The following is a 20,640-nucleotide window of genomic DNA, read 5'->3' as shown; positions in this document are numbered from 1 at the left end:
CGTAGGACACGATCTGGGCCCCGTAAGCCTCCACCGCCGCCGCCAGAGGGGACATAAAGATGTTAAACAACGATGGCCTCAACACAGAGCCCTATAGAACCCCGACCCCCAATGGCGGCATCTCGGCGGAGCTCTGGGAGACCCAGATCGTCTGGCGGCGTCCTTCAAGAAAGGATGTGAACCATTTGAACACCGTCCCCCTAATGCCGATGTCATGGAGCCTGGCGAGGAGCGCCGCATGGGGGGCGGTGTCAAAGGCCGCCGACAGGTCCAACATGACTAACATGGCCTTGCCACCAACATCCAAGGTCTCCCTGATGATCTCCGATACCTCCAGCAACGCCGTTTCCGTGCTAAAGTTGGGACGGAATCCGGATTGGGAAGGATGGAGCAGATGGTTGGTTTCTAGAAAGCTCGACAAGACGCCATGGACATGTTTCTCGGTGATCTTGGCCAGAGCCGGGAGAAGTGAAAGTGGCCTAGAATTGCTCAAGACCTCGGCATCAAGACCCGGCTTTTTCAGGAGGGGGATAACCATCGCCCTCTTCCAGGTGCTAGGCACCTTCCCCTCCCTCAGGGAGGCATTGAGGATGGGATTAACCAGAGGATTCACCACCGCCGCCATCCCAGCCAAAAATTTGGCAGGGCAGGGGTCAAGTGGCGAACCTGATTTGAGGCTGGCAAGCAGCACCCGCGACGCCTCGCTAGTGACAGCAGAAAAATCTGTCAGCACTGCGGCAGGCGTGGGCGATAGCTCATGTCCCGCCCCGGGGCCGCAGCCACCCTCCTCAACGCTCTCCGAGAAGGAGGCCTGAATCGCCTTGATCTTGTTGGTGAATAAACTGGCGAGATCACAAGCCCACGCATCCGATGATACTGGCGGGGGTGAGTGGGAACTGGGGGTCGTGAACTCCTTCACCACAGTGAAGAACTCCTTACAGGAGTTCGCCGCCACCTCAATCCTCCTAGCAAGGTATTCTTTCTTGGCACCTAGGATGTCCCGGTGATAGGCCTTTATAGCTGCCCTGTAGACAAGTTTGGCCTCCCCATTGTACTGAAAGCGCCAGGCCCGCTCAGCAACCTTGCACTGGCTGCGAGCCACCCGCAGCGCCTCTGTGAACCACAGCGCAGATTGCCGTAATACCGTGGACCGAGGGGCTGCCAGTGGGGCAAGATCGTCCAGCCTTTCAATCAACCACGACTGCAGAGCCTCCGTGTCTCTTTCCAGATCACCCGAGAGGTGGCAGGGATGTTCCGCGAGCGCCTGCTCTAGCATCTCAGATGTCACTCTATGCAACGCTCCCGAGGCTGGTCTAGGCAACATGGGAGCAATGTTATCCGGCCGCCCATTCTCAAGCACGGAAAACTTGATCAGCCTATGATCCGTCCAGAGCACTGGCAAAGTTTCTACATCAGCAATCGGAACTGATGAAAACACTTGATCGAGGGTATGCCCTCTCTCATGCGTAGGACCTGACACAAACGGTGCAAGGCCCAGCGGAGATGTAATGTCCAGCAGTTTGATAGTGTCCGGGTCGCCTGTCACATCAAGATGGAAGTTGAAGTCGCCAGCCACTACACAGTGCTGTGTAGTCAGCGCCAGCTCGGAAATCGCTATCTGCAGATCCTCCAAGAAGGAGCCCACAGGGCCTGGCGACCTATAGACCAACAGCCCCTTAAATGCTTGGGCCGGGGACAGTCTGAGCGTAAAAGCAATGGACTCCGAGCCCCCAATGGGATTCAGAGGGAGAACAGAACAGGAGACGTTCTTCCTCACCACCACAGCTACTCCACCGCCCCTACCCTTCCCTCTATCCTGCCGGAAGATGTTATATGCCGGGGGAATAGCAGAGAAAATATCCGGATTCGACGCTTCTCCCAGCCAAGTTTCGGTTAGGAGAAGACACAAGGGGTTTTCCCTCACAAGAAGATCATATAAGTGCAGGGCATGACAGCCCAGCAACCTCGTATTCAGCAGCAAACAAAGGTGCTTAACACGAGCCTCTACAGGCCTGTACACGTTGACCGGTGTCCAAGTGGGCGTCCAGCCGCAGGCCTGGCAGCGCCGTTTACCGTTAAAGCGCCCTGGAAAAACCGAGCGACAGGAGCAGGAGTAGGTCTGCATGGCACGCAGCATCGCCGAGGTGTAAGTGATCATTCTCCCCCTCGTCTGACCGGGCCGCAGTCCACCGCCGCCCCGGCGCCTCCGGGACGCTGACGGGCGCAGACGGGCAGGACTCCGGCACGACTCAGGCTAAGCGAGGGCGTCCCCCTGCGCGACCCGCTGCGCGTGAGGGAGCGACTTTAAGTAGGCTCTCCCGTCATCCCTTCGCGCGCGAGTCCGCTCAAAGATGGCGGCCGCCGCCGAAGTGCCCCAAACAAATATGGCGCCCGAACTTGATCCCCAGGACCCGGACCCACCAAAATTACACAGTTTACGTAATATCTGGCCTTCTATCTTCTCTAAAAAACTCCACTCCTTTACAGGGATGGCTCTACCAAGATAGGGCAATGGCTCGGACGTCGCTCTGGAAAAACAGACCTAGATATCTCCAGAAATCGCCCATCACTCGCACGGTGTTAAGCGTATGGGACTCGGTGGCAACTCTAAGAGAGCTCACGACGTTCCTGTCGCCGCTAACGCCTCTGCTTAATAACCCTGACTTCACCCCAGGGATAAAACACCCACATGTTCCCATAATGGCGCGGGTCAAGTTGTAGATCAGTGGGCCATCTCTTTGACCTAGAGGGATTCCTACCGTTCTCAGCACTTCCACAGCTTTAGGACATTGCAGCTCCGCAACAATTTCAATACTTTCAATTCAGACACCGACTAACGCACCCCGATGTTATCCCCCTAGTTGGTAGGAAAACAAAGGGATTCCAAAAATGGCTAGTCACTAAAGAATCAGATCGCAAATTAATTACCAATCTCTACAAGATGATTTCCCCACCCCCGGAGATACACCAATCAGCCGGCCTGCGGAGTTGGGAGGAGGAGCTGGGACGAACGCTCACGAACTAGGGAATGGCAATCTATATATTACAGGGCCAATCACATGGCTAGGATGACAGCAGGCAGAGAGACAGCAGTGAAACTCGCAACTTACTGGTATCTGACCAAAAAAATTTAGCTGGGGGGGCTCAACCTACAAAAGTTTGAAGACCTCTGGCATAGAGGCAATCTGTCCCATAGCTCGACTTGCTAGAGGGTGCGGTGAGGAAGGTACCTTGACACATCTTCTCTGGGACTGCAGGGAGGTCACAGACTACTGGATATCAGTCCTCAATGACAGACATTCACTTTGATACCGAAATTCCATGATTCCCTGCATACACTATTCTGGGACTCTCAAACACGCTCACATTTCCACTGAAATCCCCAGAGGGGGACAGATAGGTCTGGCAATGCAGGCAGCCTCCTAGCACATCCTATCCCTTTGGGGAACAAATACACGGCCCACACCCACGGGTTGGCTACATAAACTCTGGTACATGTTGGGTATGGAGGGCATCCAAGCAACACTAACACAATCCATGGCTTCTTTCCACACAGTCTGGCAGCCGTTGTTGTCGCTTTTATCAATGGAATTCAACGAAATAACATGCCCAAAATATATTCGCCTACTACGCTTCACTGAGGCGCAACACGCTGACTCAGAGTCCAGACCACAGGCACCATGAGACTCTCATACATAATTCCATATTTAGATGTATGAAACGGCACACGGGTTGGGGTAGGGCGGGGGGGGGGGGGGGGGTTTCTTTTTGGGAAGGGGGGAGGGTTTTGTTTCAATCTTTTGTTCTCAAGAGAGTCATAAGTCCAGAAACGCAAGACGAAACTAAGGTGACATTCAAGGACACTTGCCACATCAAAGGGCCCCCGAATACAATGTTCGGATAAATGTAATGCGAATATTACAGTCTGCCTTTAGCGTATCCTTGTGGACATACATAAGAAATGCAAAGTACTTGTCTTGTTCTAAAATCAATAAAACAAATTTGAACAAAAAAAAAAAAATGGATGTGATGCTTGAATTAATCTCAGCCACTGGTAATTGCCTTTAGTCACATCCCAATCCATTGTTCTTTCGCACACCATGCCACCTCAGTTTGGACTCCGCTATTTGCAAATCCGTCTTGACCCTGCTCCAATGGGAACAGTCCAGACCGAAATGCCAAGTCAGGCCGTCCCTGAACCTGTACACATGCAACTCAGGACTGATTTTCAGGGCTCATCAGCCAGGAATAGCCTGGTTCCAGTAAAAAAAATTGCACAGGCCCAAGTCTGGGCATACCCGTCCCTCTTAGGGCAACACTCTAAAGTATTAAAAAAAGTGATTAATTAATCTCATCCACTGGTAAGTAATCACAGTACATTGTTTTATTGTATTGTTATTTTGACAATCACCAAGTTTTCCCACTCAGCAACTATGGAAGATAGCATAGCAGATCTGTTCTTTTGGCATGTCTCATCTCAAGCAGCAGTATGAGTTTAGTTAAGCGACAATCAGCATCCCTAGCATAGCAGAATTCTTGGCTGCTCTGGCCTTGCCCAGCTGTTGAGATGGATGCAGACCTGCTTGGGCTAATGGCCGATGATGAAGGTAGGACAGGCCCAACTGGGCTTACAGGATCACTAAGGCTGTTGCAGCACCAACTGATACATTCACAAAGGCAAATGAAATCAAAATGCAGCCTCCCACTGGGATGACAGTTGCAGCTCTGATCAAGCGGACAATAACCAAGGCAGCTGAAGTCACTTAAGCTTTACCAGGGTCCTACCAGGAACATTTAAGAAAAGGCGGGACCCTAGGCAGGATGCGCCAGGCCTTCTTTTAATGCAGTTAGCTTTCTCTGGGTGTCCGACAGTCCAGGGACACACCAGACTTCGCCTTCTCGATAGTCTCTCCTTATGTAGTGCCAGTCAAACTCCTTCCCTTTCATCCAGTAGGGTTCAAGGCATCCAGCAGACCCTCGTCTAGTACAGCACAAAGTTCAAATTTCAGGTCATGTCCTCTCATCTCTGCAAGACTGGATGTTACGCAGGCACCAGCCCTGGTCAGTAGTCCTTCAAAAGTGCCATTCAAGAGAACAGATGAAGAATGACAACTATGAAATTAAATATTTTATTCCCTTCTGGACTGTCCTGTAATATTGATGGCTTCTAAAGTATTAAGAAGGATATTGTAGTCAATGGTATCAAATGAGCCCAACAAGTCGAACATGACTAGCCTGTCGATGTCTCCATCAATGAGCTGGTAAAATCACTGAAGGGAGATAGACCACAAGCATGGTGCTACGATCAGGGTGAAAACTAGTTTATACAAGGTCCTGAAGGTGACGCAGGGCCACTTTTTTCAGAATTTTGAGTAAGGGAGCAATGAGATTGGCCTAACATTTCTCATATCAATCATTCTCTGGGCACCCTTCTTTAGTAGAGAACTCACTAAGGCTACCAACCAGGGGTCAGGAAAAATGCCATGCTATAAGGAGTTGTTAAAAACAGTCAGGAGGATGTCACTTGTGGCTAAACAGTGGCTAAACAGAGCGCATTTTAATGCCGGCACCATACAATATATCTAAAGAGCAGCTGTTAAATATGGTCAGTGTAAGGAAATAATTTTGTATGGTCACCGCCAGGTTTTTGACCTATGCTGCTAGTGTTTCGACTCTGAGATTGCACATAGGCCTGCTGACCAGACCTCAGTGGCAGTGCATTTACACTAAAGTGTATGTCGACCTAGCCATTTCCATTTGGGTACAGTCAGCTCACCTTCAAGTTCACAGTATCCATTTCTTTTTTTGCTGTTTAAATACTATACACTATTTCTTCTGTGGAGGAAACAGGGTGCTTGTTGCAGTACCCCACCCCCACTTTTGCCTGTTTTTTTCTGTTAACTTGACTGGAAGTGCACAGGGTCCCTGCCAAGCAGGTCTCCTGTGCAAGAACTCATTCCCTACACTGTACCCTTTTTGTCTCCCAATTAGCACCACTTCAGCACCCCTTGTAAGTCCCTAGTAAATGGTACCCCTGGTACCTAGGGCATTGGCACTGAAGGAGGACCCCAAGGGTAACAGCATGAATTGTCTCCCCAGGGTCTTCTAACCAAGGTCCAGCACTCTGCTATAGCAGACTGCATGCCTTGGTGTAGACAAAACTGAAGAGTCAACATGGCACACATCGCTGTGTGCCACGCCCACAGACACAGCATGGGATATACCTAAGACACCCCTCTAGCAGGCCTTAGCCCTAAGGCAGGGTACACTATATCTCCTGTGAGGGAAACTGCATGAGCAGATATTCCCCTGCAATATCCATGTCGATTCCTGGTTATTTTAAGTGACCAGGGAAGCCATAGCAAGTGCATTGACTGGACATTTGTCATTACGAGTTTCCCATCACCATGATGGCTTCAGTGAAGTATGGGATGTTTGGTACCAAACATCTCAGCATAATAATCCTGCACAGTTTCCAGTATCAGATTTATTAAATATAGCACTCTGCTTTGAGTCCGCCAAAGTGAGTTGAATCACTAAACTAGGTGAGGTGGGTTGGTGGATGCTTAAAAACTCTGCTGGAAAAATCTAACTGCAGATTCCTCAACTTGTTTATACCCCCAGGCATCAGATTGGAGTAGGCAATTTCCTGCATATCAGTAAATGGTATTGTATGGCTACAAGCTGCTGCCATTTCACTCCAGACGTAACTAGCTTAGCTGCATATAAGAGCTACCCAAGCATGGTGACAGTTGCTTTCCATTTCTGCCTCCCACATGGCATTTGAGAGTTATTTGATTTTTTGGCCCAGCTTTTTTCCAAATTCATTAAGTGTGCAGGGGAAATATCACCCCCTAAAACATCATGGTTTAAACCGTGTAGGGACTGTCGCAAACAGATATTTGGGACGGACCCTCAACAAGTTTGTTGGTTTTACCTGGGGTCAGACTACAACTCCAAGACCTGCAAAAACAGTGCCAAGATAACCTCAAAGGTAATTTAGGAAGGCGAGGCCAAACTTTGTCATCAAACAGACAACACCATGCCACGACCAGGAGAAGGAAAGGTCACATTCCCACTTTCAAAGTCATTCCTGCTGAATCCTCACAATGGAAGTCTTCCAGTGAATCTAAGAAAAAGCTTACCTCAAAGCAGGACTCTGACCCTTCCAGCCCGTTTCAGACTCCAGAGAGGGTACAAGGGTGTCAACGTGCCTCGGCTTTCACTCCTGAACTCCATTGCAGCAGATTCCGAGAGATTGGTCCTGGAGCAGAATTGCGAGGTCCATCAATGACACTGCAGCAAGCAGAGGCCCTTCTGTATATATTTGGCACTTTACCGGGCTTTCCAGGGAGGCATTAAGCCTTTGGACAAATCTCCTGATTCTGATACTTTACCTTTGAGGATGCTGGCTTTAAAGTAGTGCCACCAATCTAAGGGCACACCATGTAAAACGTCCAGACAACCCTAAATGGTTTACAGAGCTTACTTTAAAAATCTTAAGTGCTCTATTTGTGGAGGTGTGGTCAAGCAGCTTACAGTTATCAAAGAGAAGTGTTAAGCATTTGTTGTACAGACACAGTCAATACATTGTTCACACATTCAATAAGAAATCTAAGACCAATTTATGTAAAGTCGATTTTTATAGAATTTACACCAGATCTTTAGAATAACAATTGGAGATATCAATTTTAGAAGTAAACAATATAATAACTCGAACAAAAATTTTGAGGCATTAGCCTCAAGCGCTACAATGTTAACCTTTGGAAGGAAAAACGCATGTAGTAAAACAGTACTTACAGTCGGAGTTCAGAGGTGCCCTTTGGGACAAGGTGCTATGGGGCCAAGGTCCAAAGGACAACTAGCAGTTTCACTTTATCTGCCCTGGTGTGTCTGGGTGCAGATAGACGCTGGCTGAGACAGTAGCCTTGAGTGTTACAATGGTAAAGTCAAGGGAACCTGAAACAAAGGAGCTGCAAAGGGGGACATGTCCGGCTGAACCCAAAGGGAAACCCATGTTGTGGGAGCCCCTAAGCCAAGGGTATGCAGGAAGTTGTGAACCCGGACTTGGGGGACTCAGGTGCAGAGATGCTTGGCTAACTGGCCTCTTGCATTTGACGCTCCCATGGTTGTCGGTTGATCTGCAGTGGGGAGAAAAACAAAACAGCTGGGCCATTCTGGTCGTGGTTCCCGTCTGCTCTGAAGTCCTAAGACATGCACTAGGTCTTGTGCTTTAGATTTATGTTCAAAGGGCAGAATTTGGAGCAGGTGCTCCATCTCGTCCCAATATGCCCTGTCATACCTTGTGAGCATCGCTTGCGACTTAGAGTTGCGCCAGAAGTTTGCTGCCTGAGAGGTTACCATTTTCCCAGAAGCGTCAAGAAGCTTAGATTCTTTATCTGGGGGTGGACCATTTCCTGTAGTTTGGGAGTTGGTCCTTTTACGTGCGTTGGACATCACTAGGGAGTCCAATGGTAATTGTCCCTTTATGTACACTGGGTCAGAAGATGCTGGCTTGTACATTTTATCTACCCTAGGGGTAAGGATACGGGTCATGCCGAGGTCAGTAAATATGTCATCAACATCTCTGATCACACCCTTGAGCATAGGGAGTGTGTGCGATGACTTCTGTGTGCTGCTAAGGGTTTCAAAAAGGAAATCCTCTTTATGGGATTCTTTCTTCAGGTGTCACCATGGTAGTTGGCAGCTCTACACAGCAGTTCTATGTAACCTACGCTGTCGTCTGGTGGAGTGGGCTTGGTAGGGTACAGGTCAGGGTCCTTTCCTGTGGAATAGTCAGTATCATAATCTGAAAGAAACAGTTTTCTTTGGACTACCCAATGAAGAAAGATTATACACCTGGCCACATCTACTCAACTGGACTCAAGCAACACACTCTATAAACCCCTTCCCATACACCATACATTGGAGGGAGATACACTAGCAAGCCCAAGGTCACAAATCAAGATTATAAAAATTTGAAAAATGTATTAATCAATATATCAAAACGAAGTACAGGAAGAAATAAGCGTTATTTCTAAGAATAAAAACAATTTAAAACATATTAAAAAACCTTATGCATTACAACACGTAGTTAAAAACAAGACTGCATGTTATACAACGTAGTTGGTAATATTCATATGCAGTCTGACTAGATAAATCAATTTCTAACACAAAACTCAAAAACAATTTTTTTTATCATCTAACAAACAGTACACATAAAAGACAGTACACTTTGTCATTGACAAGATACACATCCTTAATTAAAAAGTGTAAAGCAGTAGAACCCCATGTCACACAGTTATTTAGTCATCTGTGGTTCCAGCCTTGTGACGGATTGTGTTATGTGGTGTTGACACATTTCGATGGAAATTATTATTGAACCATCTTTTTCAAGACCATATATGTGACTCTTGCTCAAATAATTTTTCTCATACTTGTCAAACAATCAAAGAAAGGACGGCACATAAAACAATCAGTCACAAGGCTGGCACCACAGATCACTAAATAACTGTGCGACATTAGGTTCTACTGCTGTACACTGTTTAATTACGGATGTGTATCTAGTCAATGACAAAGTGCACTTTCTTTTATGCGTACTCTTTGTTAGATACTGTTTTTTTTATTAGAGTTGTTAGAAATCGATTTAGCTAGTAATACTACATATGAATATTGCCAATTATGTATATATAACATGCAGTTTTTGACTATGTGCTGTAATACATAAGGTTTTTTAATATTGTTTTTGATTGTTTTTATTCTTAGAAATAACGCTTATTTCCTCCTGTATTTCGTTTTGATATATTGATCAATACATTTTTCCATTTTTTTATAATCCTGCTTTGTGACCTTGGGCTTGCTACTATATCTCCCTCCAATGTATGGTGTATGTGAAGTGGTTTATAGAGTGTGCTGCTTGAGGCCAGTTGAGTAGATGTGGCCAGGAGTATAATCTTTCTTCTTTGGGTAGTCCAAAGGAAACTCTTTCTTTTATATATGGTCTCATTGTACCCTATTTCTTTGGTTTTAAGGGGTCCCTCTCTTCTTTACCAAAAAGGTATTATAATCTGCCCATAGGTCTGAGAGTAGTGATGCATTGTCCCCATCTTCATCATCCTTATCTTCAGGTGTATGTGGTGCTAGGTGCTCAGGTGAAATCATGAAAGATTGAGGCTGAGGAGAAGGAGATGGAAGGGGAGGAGGAGAAGGATTAGTCACGACATTCTTTCTCTTTAAATGAATGTGGTAAGTCTCCTCTGTGTCCGGTTTCCTTTTGAGTGTCACTTTTGTGGTAATATGTCTAGAGGTTGAATGGATATACAACTGTCTCTGTTTCGGGTCCGGTTTAGTCGCTAAAGCATCGAAATGCTGTTCTTGAGATGGAAAAGGCACGTCCGATTGTTTTGGTGCCGAAAGTTTCGATGCTGATGGTTTTAGTGCTGTGGTTTTGGACCTGATGATTTCAGATCCAAAAGTGTTTTTGGCGCGAAGGGAGCGGGTCAGAGTCTGTCTTCAACTTCAAAGGTTTCGGATCAAAGCCCATTTTTGGGTGGTTCGGCTCAGAGCCGGAAGGCTTTTGGGTGTGTTTCGGTGGCGAGCTGGAGGGCAGGGTGCCGGAAACATGTTCTCGGTGCCGACCGAGGCCCGGAGGCGGGGTTTGGACCGAGCAGCCTTCTTGGACTGAGGTGGACTTTGGGGCAAGGGAAGATCTGTACTCATGGTACGCTGCCCATGCGGGATTTCGTCTTCTCCCTCAGAGTCATAGTCTGAGATGGAGATGAGATCCTGTTCTTCGGCTCCCATGGCGTCTCCGGTTTCTTGTTCTGAATCTGCTCCGAAGAGGTCCGGAATGGAACTTGTGTTTGGCTCTGCATGTCGCAACTTCGAACACGACTGTCGCGAAGTGTCTTCTTGGACCGGAAAGCCTTGCACACGTTGCAGTCCTTTTCTCTGTGCTCTGGAGACAAGCACAGGTTGCACACTTTGTGTGAGTCGGTGCGTAGAAACTTCGCGTGGCACAGAGGGCAGAATTTGAAATGAGTTCGTTCCATTGACAGCGAAGCGGACTGACGTGGGTAGGCCCGATGGACTTCCACGAGCTTACCGATTAAAAGAAAGTTTTTTTAGAAGTAAATAAGATACGCGGAAAACAACAGTCGAGGGGGAGTGTATTGCGCACCGAGGGAAACCGAAGAAACAGTGTCAAGCCGGAGCGCAGAAATTCATGTCCGAACCCGATGGCAGACAAAAACAATCTAACAATGAAGTCGATGCCCATGCGCACTATCACCTAAAAGGAGGAGTCATCTACCTCGTGACTTGAAAAGACTTCTTCAAAGAAAAACAAACTGCAAACATCCGAACCAATCACTACATGGCAGGAATTGCAAAGCATGTGATCTATAGCTCACATGCCTCAAACGACTGTGTTAATACCTAATCAGATGTGGCAAATTGCTAGAACAGAAAATATACAGCAAGAGTCTAAGTCTATAGAACAGAGCTAACATCAGTTAGCTCTGAAATTAATAACAACTCTATTATTATCCTGTCAACTGTGTACAAGCATTGCAAGCTAGAGGAAACTTCACTAAACACACCATAGAGCCTATGGGCTTATGAAGCTTTGATTTGCATGTGAAGCTGGAACCATGCTCAAGACTAGAAAGTGTCCAAGCTTAATATTTTATAGGCTAGTTACCCAAGTCAAACTTAACACCAGTCCAGTGGGTGCCAAACAAGTCTTTCTATACACATCCAGGCAGAGGGTGCAGGAAAATAGGAATCCAGCTTCTAAGAGTATTTACTTTGGTCTCAGACCTCTCTGGTTTCCTAGAGCCCATCACGACCTAGCCAAACAGCCCTTCAGATACAAGCATTAAGGACAAGGGAACAGGCAGAGTTCCCCAATGGCTACAGAGTAGGCTGTGGAGCTGGTATGTGCACCTCTAGCTATCTGACCCTGGTGCAAGGGAGTATAGAATTAGTCTCACCTCACTAATCAAGAAATTCTTCGCAATCCACAAATTCTACTATACTAGTGCTCCTCAGACTAGACACTATAGGAAATACTGTTAAATTTCAAATGAAAAAGATTTAGAGATATTATCAAGTCAAATACATTGTGTGGTTATTATTCACCAGCTCTTTTAAAAGTAATACACCACTGTGAAGGGCCTCTCAGCTCATGTACCTGCTACAGCTTAACTATACACCAGCAGAACTTGTCTGCGGTAGGCACCAGTAATGAATACACACAAGAGAATGGCTGGCACTTCTAATCAAGCAAACAATTGTTGGCGAAGACTTACAATATGTAAAAATTAAATAACAGAATTTCAAGCTCCCCCCTCAGCTCCAAACAGCCCCCTCGCTGGCAGACTTCAGAAAGACTCAAGACTTGGCTCTTCAACGAAGACAGCAGCCAGATACCCCTAGGAATGACAATGTAGCACTTAAGAAATGCTTTTGATTGATTAATCACCATAAATTGCAATATTCTGTGTTTGCAGCACGATGCCAGATGACAAACCAAGGTAAACTATACAAAGAGAACAGATACATGGTTATGTTTTTTTTTTTTTTTTTACCTGTGAAGAGACATTCCAGCTGATGATGTTTCAGGCAAGTAATCGACCAATGGTGACCAACATCCTCCAGTAGGAGGGAAAGGTAGGGGCTCTCCCTGATTATGCTCCATCACTTTCAGTCTCCACGTTGAATAAAGAGGCATTGAATCACCTATTAAAACAATTCATCAGTTAAGTCTACATTACTGCATTCTTCCAAACATTTAGTGATATATAAAAAAAATGTAATCATAAAAAGGAGATTAATATGTTATATGGAGAATCTGTAAGACAAACTGGCTACGTGCAAAAGATTGGAATCATAGGCTTAATTAATCACTAGATTTTTCTAACATGTCATCGTGTGTCACGTTCTGTTCCAGGACTAGACTTACATCAATGCACTATCCTATGTCTTCTAAATAAAATTTACATCTTGATACTGCTTTCAACATGTTTTTTCAAAAGGAAGTGCAATTTAACCTATTTACAATTTCTGATATTTTTTAGACACTAATTTTGGAATAAGGCTAAGCCATAGCTAAAAATGCAGCTGACCGAAAACCATGCTCAGAACTTGAAAAAAACCAGCAAAGGAGATAAAGAACACCAAAAATGAAAAGTGGATGAACATCAGAGGGAATCTCTAGATCATTACTAGCTTGCTTCCCATTAAACCTTGACCGGGGAAAGCTGGGGCAAAAATATTGTTTCACTTTGTCATCTGTTGCACAAACATGGAACGAGAGATGAACAAACAAGCACGTCCTTTGTACTATCTTAAGATGAAGTTTGCGCACTCGTTTATACTTGCCTGCCATGTTAAAGGTTTTAAAAACTCTCCTCTGGGGGAAGACTAAATCCTGAACCCTAAAGCATGAAACTCTGACTATCTCCTGATAATGGCCACTGTTTGCATCAACAACTTTAAAACATTTATCTTTTTTCAAAATGAGACTAACATTTTTCCACATGCGTTTGCATCACAAGCAAGAAAAGAAATATTAACCCCCCCCCCCCCCCCTTTTGGGGAAACATTACATGAATTTCGCAATGTATGCATATATTTTTACTTGAGTTTCCAACTACCTCTTCTAGCAGTTCCTCAATATTCTGGTTACTTCAGACATGTAAAACATTAAACTGGCAATTTTTTTTTCTTTTTTTAAACACATTATTCACCAAGCCAAAATAGTTTAACAGAGATGCCAACTGTATCACATAAAGATGGAAGGAGAAACATAAGTTATGCATATGAATCTAGAAGGGAGCAGAAACTGTATCTAACTCAGTGTTGTGCAATCAGATTGGAAGGTGGCCAATTGTCTAGTTTCTCTTCAAAAGCATCCCAAAACTTTATTTGGCAGACACTCCAACCATCAAACCAACAAATTTCCAAAAGAAGCCAAAAAATGAAGGTGTGAGTATCCAGATGCAGTTCAAAGACTCGAACCGGAGGTCCTGTAGGGACACGGAACCAAAGTAGATCAACTAAAGATGCAACTGACCTTTACAAGTATTTTCTACAGAGAAATGCAGAGTAGAGTAAAATTCTTCAAGCCTTCCTATCTGATAGATCCCAGACAGTGGCACTGGGCAGCTACGAATCACGCCCTTTTGTACTTCCATGTGGTGTCCCCCAGGGGTCCTCTTTGAGCCCAACCCTTTTCAATGTGTATGTCTCTACCCTCGCCCCGGTAATTCGATCTTTCGGCTTTCAACTTACGGCATACGCCGATGACACACAGATTGTGGTGTCCCTTCTTCCCGGCAACACACAAAACACCGCGGACAGATTTAGAAACTGCATGTCCGAAGTAGGCCGCTGGATGGCTCAAAGTTGTCTTAAGCTAAACTCCTCAAAGACCGAGGTCCTGCTCTTTGGTGCCAAAGATAACTTCTGGTCCCCGAGATGGTGGCCCGACGAAATGGGACCTCTCCCAGAGCCGGTGGACAAAGTGAAGAACCTCGGGATTCTGGTGGATTCCACCCTGACCTTCAAATCCCAGGTGAACGCCCTCTCCTCCTCCCTTCACTTTACACTCAAAACTATCAGAAAAATTCTACCATATCTGGAGAAGAAATATAGGAAAACAATTGTCACAGGTCTAGTGCTTTCACGCCTAGACTACTGCAACAGTCTGATGCTAAACGCCCAGCAGTGCGTTCTCAACAAACTTCAATTACTGCAAAATGCAGCCGCCCGCCTTATCACTGACACACCCAAATTCTCCTCGGTATCTCAAGATTTGGTAAAACTACATTGGCTACCCATCCGTAAAAGAATCATTTTCAAGGCGGTATGCATGGTTTTCAAAGCCCTCCACGATACAGGCCCCAGGCACCTGAAATCTCTTTTCCACTGGCACAAACCAGCTAGAACTCTGAGGTCAGGACAACTGGCCCTGGCCACAGTCCCCAGAACAAAAAAAGCTCGCTGGGGCGGTAGGAGCTTCTCTCTTGGAGCGGCAGAGGCCTGGAACAAACTCCCACTTGGGCTCAGACAGACTCAGAACCTGATGGTCTTCAGAAGAGGACTTAAAACTTGGCTCTTCACTCTGTAAGCACGCTTCTTCACACCAGCCTATCCTTCCAGCGCCAGGACACCTCCGGGTAACAGAGCGCTCTACAAATGTGTAAAATAAATAAATAAATAAATAGTGCCATGAAGTGCCCTTGGGGTATCAAACTTTAGATGTCCTTAATTCAGCATTTGAACTATCACAGTCAAAGATGTTGATGGTGAAGCACCCATGGGACCAGTGGGCATCCAATGGAACCAAAGTCTCCCAAAGTTTTAAATAGAATTTAGAGTACGTGTACCACAACTTTACATTGTGAGATATACTTAATCTTAATAGTGTTTTAAACAGCACCTGGATTTAGGTTGCCAGCCCAGCATGCAGAACACAATTTCAAAGGCAGCAGTGATGAACACAGATCGGTCTTAATGAGTGAATTCTGAATGAGGGAAGTCCAGGACACCTTAAGGGTACTAAATGGTGGGTGTTTTTCTGTCTTATTGCAAATGAAGGCAAAAAAGCCTCACAATGTCCTCAGGTAATGTTTTGTCACTGCTTTTTATGTCTGGGTGTCTCAGTCAATTTAGACCACTTACACACATCTGTTAAGAAGGCAGGGCCGTTTTTTGGGCTTTTCTTCACGCAAGGGACTAGCGCTCCTGTTCTCCTACTAAGATCACTGCCGGTCATAGCAGCAAGGTTTTACCGAAGACTCGAAGTTAAAAGTCTGGCAATTTCCTGCTTCTTGAAAATGTCACTTGGAACCTTTGAGTAGAGTTCCCTTACAGTCGGTCATAATGAATGTTTTAGCTCAAAGCAGCCAATTACATTTTTTTGCAGGTACAAGGCAGAAAGTCTGGGCCATAAATAAACAAAAAAAACACTGCCTAAAATTAAAAAAAATTCTCTAGTAGTTACTTCGGTAACACTTTCTGGTGGATACAGTATCTACCTTGTGAATATCACCTGCGGCAGCAGCATTCAGTAATGTTTTGTAACTCTCCACGCCGACGAGGACGACTTTACTGTAGCATGGCTCCGCACGTGGTTCCGCTGACGTCACTGGCGCCATAAGAGAGCCTAGTCGGCGTGATGACGTCGGTTCCGTTATTTTCCGTGCCTTCGAGGCACACGGACGGACCGACAACAATATATATACAGTATACACAGTACATAATATTCAAACCAACACACACAGTGTGAAGTCAATGCAGGAAAGTAAAAAGAATAACACACTTCCTTTGACAGTAACAAACAAGTTACTTACCTTCGGTAACGATATCTGTAAGAAACAGTAGTTAGTATTAGATTCCTTACCTTAGAATATCCCCAGGCGTCAGACTGGATCCGGAAATTTTTGTGTAGCAGTACCCTTGCGCGTCGGTAGGCGTCGTCTGCGGCTCCGCGTCTGTCGTCGGCGTTGTGGGTGTCGTGATGACGTCGGAGTACTTAGACGCCGCCTCCGCGTGCGGACGTCAGTTCTTAGACACAGCTTTTCCGCGCCAAAAACGCAGAGCCATCTCAAAAACCAACACTGGTGCCATTGAAACTAGGGCCCTGAAAGTGACCTTAACCCTAGATATCGGTTTGCAGAACGGGGAGGATGGGTGGGGTGGTAAGGAATCTAATACTAACTACTGTTTCTCACAGATATATCGTTACCAAAGGTAAGTAACTTGTTCATCGTAAAGAAACAGGTTAGTATTAGATTCCTTAACTTTGAATAGATACCCCAGCAATACCAACCCCGGTGGTGGATCTGCGAACCAATAATCACACCAGAAAGTCCTGGAGGACGGAACGGCCAAAGAAGCCATCCTTCCGGACTTGGCTGTCCAGGCAGTAGTGTCTTGCAAACGTGCGCAGCGAGGCCCACGTAGCTGCCTGACAAATGTCCTGCAGGGGGATTCCCCGACCCAGGGCAGTGGTAGCCGCCGTGGCCCGAGTGGAATGGGCCCTCAGCCCTACAGGAGGCTCCTTCCTTGCCAAGGAGTAATAAGCCTTGACACACAAAACGACCCACCGAGAGATGGTCCGCTTGTGTACCGCCCGTCCCTTCTTAGTGCCCACGTAGCCAACAAAGAGTTGGTCATCCACCCGGAACTGGCGTGTGCGATCCAAATAGGAGACTGCACGTTTTGGGTCCAGACGGTGGAGCCGCTCTTCCTCCTTTGAGGGATGCGGAAAGAAGGTGGGCAAGGTGATAGACTGCCCGATGTGAAAGGCCGTGACAACCTTCGGCAGGAAAGGGGGCCTAGTCCGCAACACAACCTTGTCCGGATGGACAGAAAGGAAAGGAGGTTTAGAGGAAAGAGCCTGGAACTCACTCACTCTCCTGGCAGAGGTGATGGCAACCAGGAAAGCAGTCTTCAGAGTAAGAAGGCGGATAGGACAGTTGTGAAGTGGCTCAAAGGGAGCGCACATCAGATAAGTAAGAACCAGGTTCAAGTCCCACTGAGGCATCATAAATGGAACAGGTGGAAACGTGTATGTGATGCCTTTCAGAAAACGAGTTACAATAGGGGACTTGAACAAAGACGGTTGATCAGGCAGCTCAGGCTGCTGAATTCATATCTTGTGCACAGACTGTATAGCAGTATCTCCTCTAGCGGTGGCTACCTGTGCCAGCTGCAGCAGTTTGAAAAAGAGTTTTGAGAACAGCCTGGCCTACAGCAGCTTGCTGTTTTGTTTGCACATCTACACAGTAGTGTTTTGTGAAAGTGTGTATGCTGGTCCATGTGGCAGCCTTACAGATATCTTCAAGAGGAATATTTCCTATGAAAGCCATGGATGCCCCCATTTTCCTTGTGGAGTGTGCTCTTGGGGAGACGGTTAAAGTGCGTTTTGCCTTTTGATAGCATATCTGAATGCATTTAACTATCCATCTGGCTATTCCTGATTTTGAAATTGGATTCCCTTTGAGTTGTGGTGCAAAGGCAACAAACAGTTGTTTCGTTTTCCTTAAGGATTTAGTTCTGTCCACATAATAAAGTAGAGCTCTCTTTAGGTCTAGTGTGTGCAGGGATCTCTCAGCTACTGACTGTGGATTTTGAAATAACACTGGCAGTTCTATTGATTGGTTGATATGGAAATTGGATTCAACCTTAGGCATGAATTTAGGGTTTGTTCTAAGAACCACCCTGTTGGCATGTACCTGCATGAAAGGTTCTTGAATTGTTAGCGCTTGTAATTCACTCACTCTTCTGAGTGAGGTGATGGCTGTGAGAAGTTGGCCTGATATATGATGCTCACTAGTTCTAGTGATCACCTTGTATCAGTCCAAACAACCCTTATGGTTATTGGTTGTAAGTCAACCTTATAGACCAGCTATCCTAATGGTAGCATGGACAAAGCAGTCTTAAGCTAAACTCTTTTGGCATGTGAAGCCAGCTGTTTTACCACATATAACCCCTTGAATACCAAATGAGAGGACACCACACAGGTTGTTATGAAAATATTTATTACTAACAAAACACCTCTGAACTCTTTATGAGATCAGATGGCTAAGCACATGACAAGACACTTAAGAGAAATACGATAGGTTGCACAAATTACAATGGTGCCCTGGGGGCACGACAAACCATATACTAAGTAAATGGTATACGGAAATTGATAGAGGAAATGAAGATGTCCAGAGGCTGTAGGATCGCTGGGACTACACTACCCTACCCTAACCTTAGGTAAGGAGCGGGAGGCCCACGGGACGCGTGTGCAGAGTGTGAACTCACACGCGAGATGCGGGACAAAGTCAATGGACACTACAAATTACGAAAAGGTAAGTAAAAGACAGTTCCGACTAGTTAGGACTAAAACGACTGGATACCTGGACACTAGCAGAGTCAATATACCCTTGAGCACCGAAATGCTCTCGTTACCTCACCCACGGGCTGCGGGTGCATAGGAGTGAAAGTGTGTCAGGTTTCTGCATCGAAGTCTATGGAGCCTTGAAGAAAGATGCTGCAGGAGACCTGGAGGAAGCTGTCCGGAGCGACCCAAGGGTGGATTGAAGAAGATGAAGACCTGAAAGCAGAGAGGACAATGTTCAAAGTCACTAGCCAGTGACCGGAGTGGAACCAGGAAGGAACCAGGAGCTGTCGTTGCGATCAGGGGAAGAGCTGACGCTGGACTCTGCAGCCACGTGGACCAGTAGGTGTCTTCGACGACCAGGATGGAGGCACAAGCTGTCCCACGCAGGCTCTCGCTGTCGGCGGTGTTGGTTCCGGCGTCAACAGGCCTTGGCAAAGGCAACCCACGCGATGAGTGGAAAAGGCGTATGGTGCGAACCAGGAGGGTCCGGGGTGCTTCTCCTTTGCAGGGAAGCAAGGGCCAGTCTGGAGCAACGAGACCAGCGATGTAGATTTCGTGGATCGTCGTCTAGGAGGTCACTAGCCAGACGGCAAGTGACCAGACAACGCGTCGAGCAGCAATCAAACAAAAGAGCCCCACGCAGATCTCGTGGATGCTGGAGGGCTGATCTTCTGTGCAGGAGCTGCTCGGGCAGGGGCTTCTCAATCCCCAAAGCACTTTCTCGAGGATGCCTCTGAAGTCGTGCTAGAAGCGAAGTGCAGTTTCTTCAAGATGGCCGGTCCCATGTGTCTCGTCGCACCCACGGATCTCAGCTGTGCTGCAGATGTAGGTAGAGGTCGGAGAGGTCTGGAAGTCCGGATCTCGTCGGGCTCTGGAGTCTGGTTCCAGGCAGGAAGGACGACAAAGTGAACCGCTAGGACGCTTGATGGTGCCTGCTTGTGCAGGGTGGTCACTCCTTGGCCAAAAGGGAGATTTTCTTCAGTCTTCTGTGGAGCAGAATGTCGAAGTCCAGAGTTTCTTCTTTGTAGAGTTTCAAATCAGGATAATCTAATTTGGAATGGGACCAGCTCCTACCTTTATTCTCCTAAAGGGGGCTGTACTATGACTAGTCCCTCCTATGGGAGGGACCAGGAAGGGGGGGGTGGTTACACCACCTTTTCCTTTGTCCGGTTTCGCGCCAGAGCTGGGGCTGGAGTGCCCGCAACTGGTTTGAACCGGGATATGAACAGGGACACCTTATGTGCCCCAGGCATGTCTCATTCCTTTCAGCCTGTCCGACCTCAATACACAAAATCCTGTCTGGGGTGGTGCTAGCACCTCCCAATGCAAAAAACCCTTTGCCAGGCCTCCCTCGCTGGAAGGACTCCCAGCAGCAGGAGGTCAGACTTGTGTCTGTGGTGGCAGCATCCATTTTGTGATGCTGAGGCTCGAGTTAACTCTAACCGGGGTTCACAGTTACATACATGTTGTGTCCCTCTAAAAGGGTGGAATGCTACCCCCGTCGCCAGAACTGGCGAGGGGGTAGTATTCCAATTCATATGACACCTTACTCGACATGTTTTGATAATGCTATGCCAAAGTTAGCAATAACCGCGAGGATTATAATGCACTTAAGAGTATATGGTATAGCGTTATCATGGAAACAGCTAAAGGACTTGGTTTCGAAAGCTGCAGACAGGCTCAGCTTTTGCTAGAGCATCATCTCACATAATTCCAAGCACTCTGCCTCCAGGATTGTTAAG

General features: G+C 46.6%; 1 protein-coding gene across 11 annotated transcripts in view; it reads right to left on the bottom strand.

Moving 5' to 3' along the window:
• Positions 1 to 20,640, bottom strand: part of FRYL (FRY like transcription coactivator) — a 2,483,143-nt gene that overhangs the window by 883,593 nt on the left and 1,578,910 nt on the right. For all 11 annotated transcript variants that reach the window (XM_086962669.1, XM_086962670.1, XM_086962671.1 and 8 more), the window contains one exon: positions 12,591 to 12,741. In XM_086962669.1, coding sequence (XP_086818795.1) covers positions 12,591 to 12,741 — 151 coding nt within the window. The remainder of the gene's footprint in view (positions 1 to 12,590; positions 12,742 to 20,640) is intronic.

The sequence above is a fragment of the Lissotriton vulgaris genome, chromosome 3_1 (genome assembly GCF_964263255.1).
Source record: "Lissotriton vulgaris chromosome 3_1, aLisVul1.2, whole genome shotgun sequence".
Classification (NCBI taxonomy): Eukaryota; Metazoa; Chordata; class Amphibia; order Caudata; family Salamandridae; genus Lissotriton; species Lissotriton vulgaris.
The sequence above is the reverse complement of the archived record's forward strand: the minus strand, read 5'-3'. Positions and strand labels throughout refer to the sequence as shown.